Source organism: Chelonus insularis, unplaced genomic scaffold, assembly GCF_013357705.1.
Source record: "Chelonus insularis isolate UGA/USDA-ARS -01 unplaced genomic scaffold, ASM1335770v1 contig_146_pilon, whole genome shotgun sequence".
NCBI classification, from domain to species: domain Eukaryota; kingdom Metazoa; phylum Arthropoda; class Insecta; order Hymenoptera; family Braconidae; genus Chelonus; species Chelonus insularis.
This window is the reverse complement of record NW_023276387.1, coordinates 1,025,817-1,041,286: the sequence shown is the minus strand read 5'-3', so window position 1 is coordinate 1,041,286 and position 15,470 is coordinate 1,025,817. Positions and strand designations below refer to the sequence as shown.

At 37.7% G+C, this 15,470-nt stretch overlaps 1 protein-coding gene across 4 annotated transcripts in view; it reads right to left on the bottom strand.

The window, feature by feature from the left end:
* Positions 1-15,470, bottom strand: part of LOC118063770 (microtubule-associated protein futsch) — a 28,008-nt gene that overhangs the window by 1,655 nt on the left and 10,883 nt on the right. For all 4 annotated transcript variants that reach the window (XM_035077925.1, XM_035077927.1, XM_035077926.1 and 1 more), the window contains one exon: positions 62-15,432. In XM_035077925.1, the coding sequence (XP_034933816.1) occupies positions 62-15,432 (15,371 nt within the window). The remainder of the gene's footprint in view (positions 1-61; positions 15,433-15,470) is intronic.

Here is a 15,470-nt window from a genome sequence, read left to right as displayed (position 1 = left end):
ATGATGAAAATGGAATAAATAGAATATAATGTGCTGATACAGCACCCCAAAAAATACTAACCTAAATCTTTATTTTCCCAAGTCTTCTTAGCATTGAGTAACGCATCATAGACATCACGACTTGGTTCTGTACCACTGAAGACATAGTATCTAGCACGAACACGTTTGAAAAATTCCAGGGATGCGTAATACGAATTTCCATGATGAGGTACATAGGTTAGGTCAACATAAACTGGTTGAATTTTCTTTTTAGAGTCTTTAGATTTTTTATCAGTTTTTCCAGGACTTTCAGAGCGTTTTTTATTTTTAACATTCTCAGATATTACTTTTTTAGGTTGTCTAACTTCTTTCTTTGGAGTTGATGGTACGACTTTGTTAGATTCATCGATAACAGGTGCTGGAGAGGGTAATCTCATTGGCTCACCCCAATCATGAATAATATCAAAGTCAAGAGAGTCTGGAGATATATCAACAGTGTGAATTAATGCCCCGGTTCGTAGATTAAATCTATCAGGCCGTTCAGGTGGAGGTAATTTCATTGGTGTACCCCAATCTTTGATTGGATCTTTAGAAGAAGTGCTACCAGCATCACTATGTGAATCATCATCCTTCTTGGGTGGTTGATAATCTCTTAGCACACGATCAACATCATAGTCACCCATGTCGGCAAACTTCTCCGATGATGCTTTCTTGAATGTAAAATCATCAGAAGCACCACTGAGTGATGGTACATCACTTCGTGTTGGTGGAACTGATGGTAATTGGCCATAGAAACTACTGCTCATGTCTTCAGCGGAGAAACCAACAGCTTCATCATCAATATTCAAAGGTTCATCATCACTTGGACCATGAGTTTTAAGAGATTCTGATGATTTAGTTGGTTCTAATGTTGATTCACTCGTCAATGGACCACGATCAGCCACTTTAACATCCATCTTCTCTTCCAACACCACCGTTTCACCTCGTTCATTCGTTGTCTCAGTGACTTCTTTCGTTGTAGTAATAATCTCTCCATCATGTGACATCGTACGTGTTGTGGTGATAGTTGTCTTAATGACTTCACCAGAACGGAATCCTTCAGGAGTTGCTGTACTTGAACGACCTTCTGATCCTTCCTTCTTATCTGGAGTTGATCTTCCAGATTTCTCACCTGACATCAACATCTCTAAATGTTCCTTATGCGTTGGAATTTTATCTTTTATCTCTTTGGTATCATGTTTCACGTCTTCTTTTGGCTGATCATCTTCCTCAATGATCTCTCGTTTCACTACAGTTGTCTTAATCACAGTTTCGTATTCTGGGGAACCTTCCTTGACAATCACTTGTTTCACAGAAGTTGTTGATGGCCCTGATGACTCTTCTTCCTCCTCTTCTACTTCACGAACAATAGTATGCTTGATGATTATAGGCTCAGACTGTTCTTGGATTATTGTAGACTTGACTTCTGCTTTTAGATCTTGAGAAGAATCAGACCCAGCACCGATGTCTGGAGTTGATTTACCAGAAAGTGTGGTAATATGAGTCGTCCGAATTTCAGTTATTCCATCAAGGAATGCTTTGTGAAACTGGCTTTCATGTTTAGCATCATATGACCGAACTTCTGGAGTTGAATATCCTGATGATTTACCATCAGGAGTTGATTTACCAGACATGTGACCTAAAGTGCGCTCCTTATACTCGATTTCAGAATAAATCTCCTCATCGTAGATTGATGATCTTGGTAGCTTCATCCTCTTAATTATTTCTTCAATGATCTCCAGCAGAATGTATCGCGGTACTGACGTTACCTTCATCATTTCATTGAGATCATGAGATGTAATCATCACTCGTCGGTTCAAGTATTTGTCTACAACATAAGATTCAACCTCCATTCTCTTCTTTTCAGAAATTAGAACTGGTTCATCAACTTCATGCTGACCATCATCTTCCTCTTTGTCTTCTTCTATCAACGCCTCTCTGGCTAATTTACGTTCTGTAATCAGACATTCGATTATCGCATAAATAATATCACTCTGGACACCTTCGGACTTAGCCAACATCTCAATCATCTCCGAAGTCATTTTAGCTTTTGGTTTGATGTAGTGTTCAGTGATGTGGTTCTCGATGTTCACTCTTTTTACCGATGATAAATTGGCCAATAAATTATCTTTTGATTCAGCATGACTAGACTTTAGTTCCTCCTCTTCACTCTGATATAAAACCTGATTTATATCAATATGTCTCTCCTTGCAGATCTCTTCAATTATTTCCAAAGCAATGTGCTTTGGAATCTGGAAGAAAATTACGATGTCTTCAAATAGATTGACATTAGTTATTTTGATTCTCTCCAATCGGTCGATGATGTATTCTTCAATGTCTGCTTTTAATTTAGTCAATTGAACTCCCTTTAGTTCATGATCTACCTCATATTTAGCAAGGTGTTCTTGAATGTCATGGATGTCTTGCTTCATTGTAGCCAGCTCATCTTTTTCTTCGTATAGACTAGCTGATCTGGATCTACCTAGTGGTGTCTTCTCACCAGTTTCATAGAGACTTTGGGAACGAGATCGGTCCTTTGGTGGGATTTCCTTGATTGGACCCAGGTCTTCATCTTCATCCAAACTGTCTTCTCTCTTTGAACCTACAAGTGATTCAGTAGAAGCCATGTCTTTGGATTTTTCAAGTGATTTTGAGAATGATTCTTTTCTAACATCAGTTTCTGATGTTGATGATGGTGAAGTGGTTGGAAGAGCTGGCGATTTAACATCATGATGATCGGTTACCTCAGCTCCTTTTGAGTCAATTGATTTTTCAGCTGGAGATTTATCTTTGTCTTCAATTGGTGAATCTTCTTTTTTCTGAACTGGAGACTTTGGACCTGGACTAGTATCTTTTGGGGCTTCAGGCTTGATTTCTTTGTCTGTCGGAGCAGAGGTGTCTTTTGGTGAAGATGGTTTAGGTGAAGGTGTAGATTCTGGAGACTTCAATTGAACGTCTTTGGTGGTTGAAGAGGGAAGTTCGATTTGCGAGACAGAACTTTCTTTTCGTGTTGGAGACATTGGCGTTGGAGAAGTTGATGACTTGATACTTTCAGCCTTTTCATCAGCTTTGTCAGCAGCTAAATTCGCCTTACGGACTGGTGATAGAGCAGCAGGTGATGATGATTTTATGCTGTCAGCTTTTTCATCTAATTTTTCAATAGTTAGACTATCTTTTCGTACAGGAGATGTAGGTGCTGGTGAGGTTGATGATTTAACGCTTTCAGCTTTATCAGTAATAATACTTTCTTTTCTTGTTGGTGATAATGGAGCAGGTGAAGTTGATGATTTAACACTGTCGGCTTTCTCCTCCAATTTTTCGATGGTCAAACTTTCTTTTCTTATTGTTGATGAAGGTGCTGGAGATACAGACGATTTGACACTCTCAGCCTTTTCATCTTTATCTGTACTTAAACTTTCTATTCTCGTTGGCGAAGTAGTAATTGGAGATGCTGATGGTTTCATGCTTTCAGCTTTTTCACCAGCTTTCTCAATGATCAGACTTTGCTTCCTAATTGGAGATAATGGAGCAGGTGATGTTGTGGATTTTATGCTCTCAGCTTTTTCTTCTTTGTCAGCAATTAAACTGTCTTTTCTAATAGGAGATGTTGGTGCTGGAGACGTAGATGATTTTACGCTATCAGCTTTTTCACTAGCCTTATCGAGAGTTAGACTCTCTTTCCTCGTCGGTGATGATAGAGCAGGTGACGTCGTGGATTTTATGCTCTCAGCTTTTTCATCTTTATCAAGAACTGGACTTTCTTTTTTTACCGGTGATAAGGGAGCAGGAGATGTTGCTGATTTAACGCTATCAGCTTTATCAGCTACCAAACTCTCTTTCCTTGTTGGAGATGATGGAGCAGGAGACGTTGATGATTTAATACTTTCAGCCTTTTCATCAGCTTTGTCTGTGACCAAACTTTCTTTCCTTATTGGCGATAATGCTGCAGGTGACGACGATTTAACACTGTCAGCTTTGTCTTCAACTTTTTCAATAACCAAACTATCTTTTCTCATAGGTGATGACGGAGCAGGTGAGGTCGATGACTTGATGCTATCCGCTTTATCAGTCACCAAACTTTCTTTCCTAGTAGGCGACAAAGCTACTGGAGATGTTGATGATTTAATGCTTTCAGCTTTTTCATCACCTTTATCAATCGCCAAGCTTTCTTTCCTCGTAGGTGACGATGGAGCAGGTGACGTTGTGGATTTTATGCTCTCAGCTTTTTCTTCTTTGTCAGCAACCAGACTTTCTTTTCTAATTGGCGATAAAGGAGCTGGAGACGTAGATGATTTAACACTTTCAGCTTTCTCATCAGCTTTTTCAGGAATCAAGCTTTCTTTTCGAATAGGAGATGTAGGTGCAGGAGACGTAGATGATTTAATGCTATCAGCCTTTTCTTCAACAGCTAAGCTTTCTTTCCTCGTAGGTGACGATGGAGTGGGTGATGTTGTGGATTTTATACTCTCAGCCTTCTCATCCTTATCAACAATTAAACTCTCTTTTCTTACAGGTGATGTTGGTGCTGGAGAAGTCGATGATTTTATACTGTCAGCCTTTTCATCAACAATTAAACTCTCTTTTCTGATTGGTGATGTGGGTGCTGGAGAAGTCGATGATTTTACACTATCAGCCTTTTCATCAACAGCTAAGCTCTCTTTTCTGATTGGTGATGATGGAGCAGGTGATGTTGATTTAATGCCTTCAGCCTTCTCATCCTTATCAATAACTGAACTTTCTTTTCCTACAGGTGATGTTGGTGCTGGAGATGTTGATGATTTAATACTGTCAGCTTTTTCATCAGCTTTATCAATAGCTAGACTCTCTTTTCTCGTAGGTGACATCGGTGCTGGTGATGTCGTAGACTTTACACTTTCAGCTTTTTCAATAGTAAGACTTTCTTTCCTTTCTGGTGACGATGGAGCTGGTGATATCGATGATTTAACACTCTCAGCTTTGTCTTTTTTCTCAATAACTAGACTATCCTTCCTGGATGTTGATACTGGTGATATTGAAGATTTAGCATCTTCAAATTTATCATCTTTCTCATCAACAACTTCTTTTGGACTTAATGACGTATCTGGTGACGTTGATGATTTGACGTTGTCATCCTTTTCAATCACCAAACTCTCCTTGCGACTAGATAATGCTGGTAATGAGGATATGGTAGTACTTTCAGTTGCTTCTTTATGATCAACATGACCTTCTTTTGGACCTGGAATAACGGCAGTTGGTGAAGTCGAGGTTTTTAAGCTTTCTGTCGTAACTTCTTGTGAAGTAACCAAACTTTCTTTTCTACTTGGTGTCGTAGCTGATGGAGATACAGAAGATTTAACGCTTTCAGCTTTGGCATCTTCTTCTGGACGCTTTTTATGATCAGGTGATACATCAATTGGAGAAATAAATTTAATGCTGTCGGCCTTATCTTCCTTGTCAACAATCAAGCTTTCTTTTCGACTTGGTGATGGTATTGATGAAGGTGATTTTGTACTTTTTATTTCATCTAATTGTCCCACAGTGTCGGGATCACTCGGAGTAATGGCAGTAGGTAGAATTGAAGATTGTATACTTTCAGCTTTGTCTTCTTTATCAGTTACCAGGCTCTCTTTCCTAGCAGATAATGGAGCGTCTGCTGTCACAGACTTCACTTCAGCGGTAACTTCTTTGAGATCTGGAGTACTTTCTTTGCGGATTGGTAATGTCATTTCTGGAGAAGTGGCAGTAGCTGGAGGCTTGGTAGGCACGACTTTTTCTACTTCACCAGGAGATTTTACAGGTTCTTCCAATTTTGAAGCAGCAAGGCTGTCTTCTCTTGTTGGTGACAACAATGTTGGAGATGTTGTAGATTTTATGCTCTCAGCTTTTTCTTCTTTGTCAGCAACCAGACTTTCTTTTCTGATTGGTGATGTTGGTGCTGGAGATGTTGATGATTTAATACTGTCAGCTTTTTCATCAGCTTTATCAATAGCTAGACTCTCTTTTCTCGTCGGTGACGATGGAGCAGGTGATGTTGCTGATTTTATACTGTCAGCCTTTTCATCAACAATTAAACTCTCTTTTCTTACAGGTGATGTTGGTGCTGGAGAAATCGATGATTTTATACTGTCAGCCTTTTCATCAACAATTAAACTCTCTTTTCTGATTGGTGATGTGGGTGCTGGAGAAGTCGATGATTTTACACTGTCAGCCTTTTCATCAACAGCTAAGCTCTCTTTTCTGATTGGTGATGTTGGTGCTGGAGATGTTGATTTTATGCTTTCTGCTTTTTCATCTTTATCTACAACTGAGCTTTCTTTCCTAACTGGAGATAGTACAGCTGGTGACGTTGATGATTTTACACTGTCAGCTTTTTCATCAACAATTGAGCTTTCTTTTCCAACAGGTGATATAGACGCAGGAGATGTTGATAATTGTACAGAATCGGCTTTGTCAGTGACCAAACTCTCTTTCCTCGTTGGTGAAACTGAAGCAGGTGATGCTGATGTTTTTATACTCTCGATCTTTTCATCAGCTTTATCAGTAATCAAGCTTTCTTTCTTCACTGGAGATAGTGCAGCTGGTGAGCCTGATTTTATGCTCTCAGCTTTTTCGTCCTTATCAACAGCAGAACTCTCTTCTCTTACAGGCGATGTAGGTGCTGGTGACGTTGATGATTTAACGCTTTCAGCTTTCTCATCAGCTTTTTCAGGGATCAAGCTTTCTTTTCTAATAGGAGATGTTGGTGCAGGAGACGTAGATGATTTAATACTATCAGCCTTCTCATCAATTTTATCGATGGCTAAGCTTTCTTTTCGTGTCGGTGATGATGGAGCTGGTGAAGTTGATTTTATGCTCTCAGCTTTTTCTTTTTTGTCAGCAACCAGACTTTCTTTTCTAATTGGCGATAAAGGAGCTGGAGACGTAGATGATTTAACACTTTCAGCCTTCTCATCAGCTTTTTCGGGAATCAAGCTTTCTTTTCTAATAGGAGATGTTGGTGCAGGAGACGTAGATGATTTAATACTATCAGCCTTCTCATCAATTTTATCGATGGCTAAGCTTTCTTTTCGTGTCGGTGATGATGGAGCTGGTGAAGTTGATTTTATGCTCTCAGCTTTTTCTTTTTTGTCAGCAACCAGACTTTCTTTTCTAATTGGCGATAAAGGAGCTGGAGACGTAGATGATTTAACACTTTCAGCCTTCTCATCAGCTTTTTCGGGAATCAAGCTTTCTTTTCTAATAGGAGATGTTGGTGCTGGAGATGTAGATGATTTTATACTATCAGCCTTCTCACTTGCCTGATCAAGAGTTAGACTTTCTTTCCTTGTAGGCGACAAAGCTACTGGAGATGTTGATGATTTAATGCTTTCAGCTTTTTCATCACCTTTATCAATCGCCAAGCTTTCTTTCCTCGTAGGTGACGATGGAGCAGGTGACGTCGTGGATTTTATGCTCTCAGCTTTTTCATCTTTATCAAGAACTGGACTTTCTTTTTTTACCGGTGATGTTGGTGCTGGTGACGTTGATGATTTTACACTATCAGCCTTTTCATCAACCTTCTCAATAATCAAGCTCTCTTCCCTCGTTGGAGATGATGGAGCAGGAGATGTTGCTGATTTAACGCTATCAGCTTTTTCAGTCACCAAACTCTCTCTTCTTGTAGGAGACAACGAAATAGGTGAGATTGACGATTTGACACTCTCATCTTTATCAACAACTGAACCCTCTTTCTTTGTTGGTGAAGTTGAAACTGGAGATGCTGATGATTTAACGCTTTCAGCCTTATCATCAGCTTTCTCTGTAATTAAACTTTCTTTTCTCACTGGCGAAAGTGCAGCAGGTGATGATGATTTCACACTGTCAACCTTCTCATCTTTATCAATGACTGAACTTTCTTTTCTTACTGGTGATGTTGGTGCTGGTGACGTTGATGATTTTACACCATCAGCCTTTTCATCAACCTTCTCAATAATCAAGCTCTCTTTCCTCGTTGGAGATGATGGAGCAGGAGACGTTGATGATTTAATACTATCAGCTTTTTCATCAACTTTATCTATAGCTAGACTTTCTTTCCTTGATGGTGACATTGCCGCTGGAGATGATGATTTAATACTTTCAGCTTTTTCATCTTCATGTGCAGTTGACCCTTTCTTATCATCTGGAGTTGTATCTTTCGGTGATGTTGACAATTTATCACCTTTACCAGGGCTTCCTTTTTCATCAGCTTTGTCAGTAATTACACTGTCTTTTCTAATCGGTGACAATGGAGCAGGAGAAATTGACGATTTATCACTATCAGCTTTCTCATCTTTATCAACAACTGAACCATCTTTTTTGTCATCCGTTTCTTTAATCAAACTTTCTTTTCGAATTGGTAGAGTAGTAGGATGTTTTTCATCTCCTTTTTCAGTATCAATACTTTCTCCAGCCTTCTCATCTTTATCCTCTTTTTCAATTACTGAACTTTCTTTTCGAGTCAATGACGTCTCTACAGGTGACATGGCGGTCTTAATATCCTCAATTTTCTCTTCCTTCTCATCTTTTTTCATTTCTTTCACATCAGTTGCTACTTTTTCAAGTGATTTCTCTTCCATAGAAACTGGTAATGAAACAGCTGGTGCTTTAGCATCAGATTCCTTTACACTCTCTGTGGTAAGTTGATCAATTTTTTCAATAGCTTCATCAATTTTAGCTGATACTAGACTTTCCTTCCTGCTAGGAGATGATGGCATAGGTGAAATCGATGTCTTATCATCAGGACTTTCCTCAGCTTTTTCATCAGCCTTATCCTTAACATCTTCTTTCTCAATTGGAGAAATTTTTTCTTGCTTTTCTGCTTGAGGACTTGGTACTTTAACATCTTCTTTATGAGCTTCATCAACTTTAGTTTCAACTTTAACTGGTAATTCTTCCTTTTTGTCTTGAACTTCTGCAGTTTTTTCTTCTTTCAACTCTTTAGCTTCATCAAGTTCTTTTTTATCTTCCACTGTTGGCAATACACTGACAGATTTAGCCTCCTCCACAATCACTTTTCCATCTAAAGACTTCTCCAGACTATCTGGCGTAACTTTACCATCTTTAGCCTTTGTCTTATCAGAAATACTGTCTTTTTCAGGACTGCTAATTGGTGAGATGAGAGAATCCTTATCAGGAGTTGTCTTCACCGGTGAACCTTTCAATGAATCATCAGGAGTAATTGTCTTGCTGAATGTTATAGAACCTGTTGGACAAATTTCCGTTTCTTCACCTCCATCTTCACTCGTCGCTGTCACCACCATACGCTTAACAGTTGAGACTTCATCTTTTTCATCTGGTTTCAATTTTTTATCTTCAGAAACAACCTTCGAAATTGTCTCAGACTTTTGGACTTTAATTACATCAGTCATCTTCTCATCAGCCTCAACGACATCATGCATATCATCTTCAATCGCTTCCTCAACTTGACTGGAATCAAGCTTATATTCCTGCTCAACTGCTTCAAAATCATCAATTTCACCTTTGCCTGCATCTTTCTCTTGCTCTTCTAACTGCATTTTCATCAGCGAATCCTTTGAAGGTACATCAATAAAACCTTCAACTAATTTATCTTCTTCAACACTTTTTCCTTCTTCTTCCTCCTCATCTGGCTCATCTTCTGCTTTCAAAGCATTCCAGACATCCAGTGGAACATCTACGACTGATGATTTTTGTAATTTCTTTTTTATTATTATTTCTTCAATTATTTCTATAATTATTCGTCTAGAGACTCGTTGATTTTTCGACAGATTCTCAATAACATCAGCATTTATTTTCTTTCCCTTCACTATGAATTCATCATTAAGCTCATTTTCAAGCTGTAATTTTACTTTCTCATCTTCCTTGTCAATAATTGATTTATCCATCTTCTCTTTCTCTTCGTGGATTATTTTATTCAAATTCTCCTCACTGATGTCGAGCAATTTAGATCTTGGTATCTTCTTGATTATTATTATCTCTTCAATGATTTCTATCATCATACGAACTGGAAGTGTTTTCTTGGCTGCTAATTCTTCTAGAATTGGCCACGTTATTTTAATATTCTTTTCAATATAATTTTTGTGAATATAATCTTCAACATCAATCTTCTTACTTTCATCAATTTCTTCTTCATCAACTTCTTCTTCTTCTTCTTCTTTTTCATCTTGATCAGTTGATAATAAATCAACGTCATCAACAACAGTTTCAGGTGCTAGTTTTTTTTCAACAATTATTTGATCAATAATGTGAACAAGTTCTCGTCTAGGAATTCTCTTTGTTATAATAATAAATTCCAAAATTTCAACAGTAATTTTTATCTTTTTAATCAATATTATTTCTTCGATTATTTTATAAATATTCTCATTTTTATTAACGATATCTTCAATATTTTTAGGCACATCAACTTTGATTTTACTTAAATCATCACTTTCTTCTTTATCGGCAGTCTCTTTCTCCTGAGGTATGTGAACAGGGAATTTTGGTGATGGTGGCATTGAATCAGGTGTTACCATAACAACTTCAGCAACAGCAGGTGATGTTTTATGATCAAATGTTATTTCTGATGTCACAATATCTTCATCAATTGTTTTATCATCTTTATGTACATCAATTTTCGTACAGACTTCTTCTATTCCAGCTTCCAAAACATCCTTTTTACCATCATCAATGTCACCCAAGCTTCGTTTCTTTCTGCTAATTGGTGATAAATCATCTTTCATCAATTCAGCACAAATGGCTTTAGCATCAGCTTCGTCAGCATCTTTTTTGGGAGTAGTCACAGGTCCTTTATCAATTACTGTCTTGACACATGGCTCTTCATGACATATGACTGGAGATTCTTTCTTGTCAGCAATCACCTCTGCAGCTAAATCTTTCAGATCTAGAACTCCAACTGATGGCTTTTTATCTGATGTGACTTCAACCAAAGACTCTTTTCTACTTGAAATCGATTCTTTTATATCTTCTTCAACTGATTTTTTATCCTCTGGTGTTTCTTTCAATTCAACTTTCGGTGATTCTTTCTTCAAAATTGCTTCAACGATTGGCTCTTTTTGCTCTGGTGATTTTTGCTTATCCAGAGATAATTCTGTGATTGATTCTGTTTTCTCAGGAATCGATGGTTTAGCATCTTTGTCATCAGGAACAGCAGCTGTCAATGTCTCTTTGATAGCAGAAGGTATTTTTTCCACTGCTTCTTTCACTTCTGCATCTATTTTTTCAGCGATCGATGATACTACTGGTTCTATCTGATCAACTACTGCTTCAAGTAATGATTCTTTTCTTGACGGAATCATTTCTGGCACAGTTTCTTTCTTTTCTGCAGCTTTTTCTTCTGGACTTGCTTCTGTTGCAGATAATTTCTCTTCCACAACAGTCTCTTTCGGTGAATCTTTCTTCTCTGGAGCAGATGCTTTTTGTTCTTCTTTAGTTTCAGGAACTTTAGCATCTACTTCTTCCTTGAACAAAACTTTCTCTGATAAAAAATCATCTTCTTTAAGAACCTCAGCAACCTTTTTTACAATTTCAATTACATCTTTTGGTTTTTCATCAATTCTAATACCAGCTGTTCCTGCGAGGACTTCACCAACATCTTTGACAGCTTCTTTAACATTTTTAGTGATCTCCATATGATCAAAGACATTCTTGTCATCTTCATCTTCTTCTTCACCTTCTTCATCTTTAGGAATTATGAATTTGACTTTTTCTGGTTCTTTATCAATTGGTTCTTCTTCAAGTTGTGGTTTCATTTCTTCTAATTTCTCAACAACTTCATGTAACTTCTCTTTTATCTCATCTTCAGCAACAATTTTTGCTAGTTTTAATTCTTCTTCAGCCATTTGATCCTCAAGTGATTCCAATGAATCTCTTAAACTGTCTTTGACAGTTTTAAATTTCTTTGAAGCTTCTTCCAACAAGGCTTCAACTTCTCCAACATCATCTTCACTGATTTCACCTGCTTTTGGCATTTGAGGTTTCTCATCAATTTTCTTCACTTCTTCCTCTTTAATATCTGTTTCTACTTTTATTTTATTATCAATTGGAAGCTCTGTAGGTTTATCTAAAGGTTTCTTCATCTCAACATCTTTCTCGGGTATCTTCTCTTTTAATTCAGCTGCAAGCTGTTCAACACTCTCTTTTGGTGATCCAGACTTGGATTTCGGTGATATAGATTTCGATGATTTCTCATCAATATCTTTTTCAGAATCTCTTCGAGCCTTGCGAGCTAATTTATCAATTCCTTTTTCTAATTTATCAGCAACTTTGCCGAAAAAGCCAAACACACCTTTCTGCTCTTTAGCAGCTGGAGGTGGTGGTGGTGGTTCTTTAGGTTCAGCAACTTTCCCTTCTTTGTCTTTCTCGAAATCATCAACTTTATAAAGATTTGGATCAACTTCCTCATGAACAGGCAGATCAGCAACCTCATCAGGAGTCTTGACAATATCTCTTGGAAGAATTGTTTGTCGAACTGTGAATGGTTTAGCAGTTGGCTTCGTTTCGCTAATTTCAGCTGGAGGTAATGGCATAACTTTTGGTTCAACAACCTTTTCAATCTTCTTAACCTCTTCACTAATAAGTGGCTTTATTCCTTCAATAGGAATTGGTTTGATCGCCTCAACTGGAATTCGTTCATCTTCAGGCAGTGTTGGTGCTGTGGTTGTAGCACCAGATTCAATAGTAGAAATTCGCTCTTGAGATTCTTCTAATTTTTCTTGAACATGTTCCTTTTCAACTTCAGGTTTAATATCAGTATCAGTAGTCTTCTTTTCAGAAGAATCTAATTTTTCTGGACTTAAACTTAAGCCTTCTTTCGTGACATCTTCACTATCCTTTTTACCAGAGTCATCTTTATCATCAACTTTCTGTACAATCTCTGTCGCTGAAGTAATAATTTCCTTCACCTCTTCATCAAGTTGTTCTTTATATTCAGCAATAGCTACTTGATCTTTAGCTTCTACTTTTTTATCATCTTCAATGACTTCTTGAAGCTTCTTTTCAGGAACGTCAACTTTTTCTTGCTCTTCAATGATACCCTTCTCTACAGCAACTTCTTTCTCTTCACTCTCTTCTTCCTCTTCCTCCTCCACTTCTTCAATATCTTCTCTCTCATCATACTCATCTTCATGCTCTTCCTCTTCCTCACCATCACCTTCCTCCTCTTCTTCATCTTCTTCTTCAATTTCCCCCTCAACTTCTTCTTCCTCTTCCTCCTCCTCTGCTAATGCCTTTTTAGCATCAACAGTCTCATCCTTTTCTTTCTCTTCAACTGGCAACTTTTGAACTTTCTCTGATTGCACAGTATCCAAGAAATGTTTGTGTTCAGCTTCACCACTGTGTACTGAATCTTCAGTATAAGGCTCTTCTTTTTCAATAATTAAATATTCATCATCTTCAGTAAGTTCTTGGCTAGGTTTTCTTGACGTTGATTTACGAGGTATCTCATCTATTTCTGCTGTCACATCATCTTCAGTCATATCTTCTTCTTTTTTATCAACCGTCTCATCTTCCTCCTCTAATTGAACTTTTCTTGCATCATTGATTCGTTCAGCTTTTTGTAGGACAGCTTCAATTTCTTCGACAACTTGACGTTCTTCTTTTAAATCAGCAAGGACTTTACTTTCAATAGAATCAAGTGACATATCTTCGGATCTTTCTGTCAGACACTTATCGATAAATTTCGTTGAATCAACTTCAATCGCTGAAGGAGTTGATACTGTTGATGAATCAGCCGTTCCTTTTTCTGCTTTTATTTTCCTTACAATATCATCTTTCTCAGATTTTATGGATGATGTTGGAGTGCTTTTGACCGACTTGATAGGACTTCCTGTCAATCGAGCTTTGCTTGGACTAGATATTGGTTTTGGACGACGAACTACTGGTTTTTTCTCTGCTGTAGTTGGTGGTGGTGGTGGTGTTGGTTTTGGCTTAGCGCTCATTTTCTCTTTATTCTTCTGCTCTAGAACTTTACGATTATTAGCTTCCTTAGCACTTTTAGGAGGAGGTAGTGATGGCTTGGTGGCAGGTTTGCTAGATGCTTTAGGAATTGGTGCTTTCGATACTTCTGGTTTCTTTGGTATTGGTGCTTTTGCTTTCTTATCTTCCACCTTGACTTCAATCTTCTTCATTTTTGGTGCTGCCTTAGCTTCCTTAACATCTTTAACTTCCTTTTCCTTCTTCTTCATCTTAATCTTTGGCTCGCTAACAACCATCTTATTTTCCTTAGGCTTAACTTCAGCTTTCTTAGTTTCAGGTTCTTTATCTTTAATTACCTCCTTTTTAACTTCTTTCTTTATTTCTTTATCAACTTTCTTGGACTCTTTCGTCTCAATAATTGTCTTTGGATAATCCTTTATTTCATCAATCTTTTTATTCTCCAAGGCACTCGTTTTCTTTATTTTCACAGGCTGAGTCTTGGCACTCTTTACATCAGCTTCATCACGACTTGGTTTCTTAACATCAGCACGTTTAGTTTCCTTGTCAGTTTGGCTTATTTTTAGCTTAGTTGATTTCTCTTTCAACGTAATCAACGATGCTGTTGGTGATATACTTTTAGATGTACATGTTGGATGTTTTAAAAATTCAAGGTGTTTCAATCGGTCGACGCCTTCGAAGATCTTATGTTGTGGTGTACTTCCTGGGAAGAGAATTCTCGTGATTGTGTCTTCAGGATTGGCAGGTTGCCAAACTAGAAGTGCACATATTGATACCATATTTTGTATTGGAAACACTAGATTATTTAAGTCTTTTTTTTGGGAACCAGAGAATAGCTTCAGATCACTGGCATTCCATTTAGCAAGAAATTCTCGTACTTCTCGGCTGTCTTTAGATGGGCTCAGTACATACATATCTAGAGTACCGTGACCTACTTTGTGATAAAGATTTATCGGTTCGTTGTCTCGATAGCAGGGATGTGGACGTAAGTTAATGTGTTTCAAATTCACCATCATCTCTTGACCAAGATCAGTTAGGCTTATAATCAAAGGGTCAAGGTCTTTATCGCCGTCTGGTGAATTAGAATGCTTGCGTTCGATTAAATTACAGAAAAAATGTCCTATTTGTGGATAGACATGCATTTCTTTTTTCTTACGCAAGACACTAGTCATACCACCAACATTACTGTTATTCAATCGAGTAAATAAAACAGCGTCAAGTCGGTCTAGATGTCTTGTGAAGTCCCAAAAACATGACTTTCTGGCAAAGCCTCCATCCACTAGCATATTGAAGCCATTTATACCAAAAAGTGCAGCGTCACCTTGACCTCCAGGGAAGACATAGAGCGTCGGATGACTGAATCGAATATTGCCTACCACATCAGATGGTTGCATTAACTGGTCTAGTGTTTGTGCCACTAAATATTGCTCGATGTAATTTATAAAATTTGTAATTGCTGGTATTCCTGATGTCAAAACATCATCAGGATTCAATCGAACTCGGCAAGCTCTATTGAATAAATAAATAAAAAAAATTATTTCATTGCT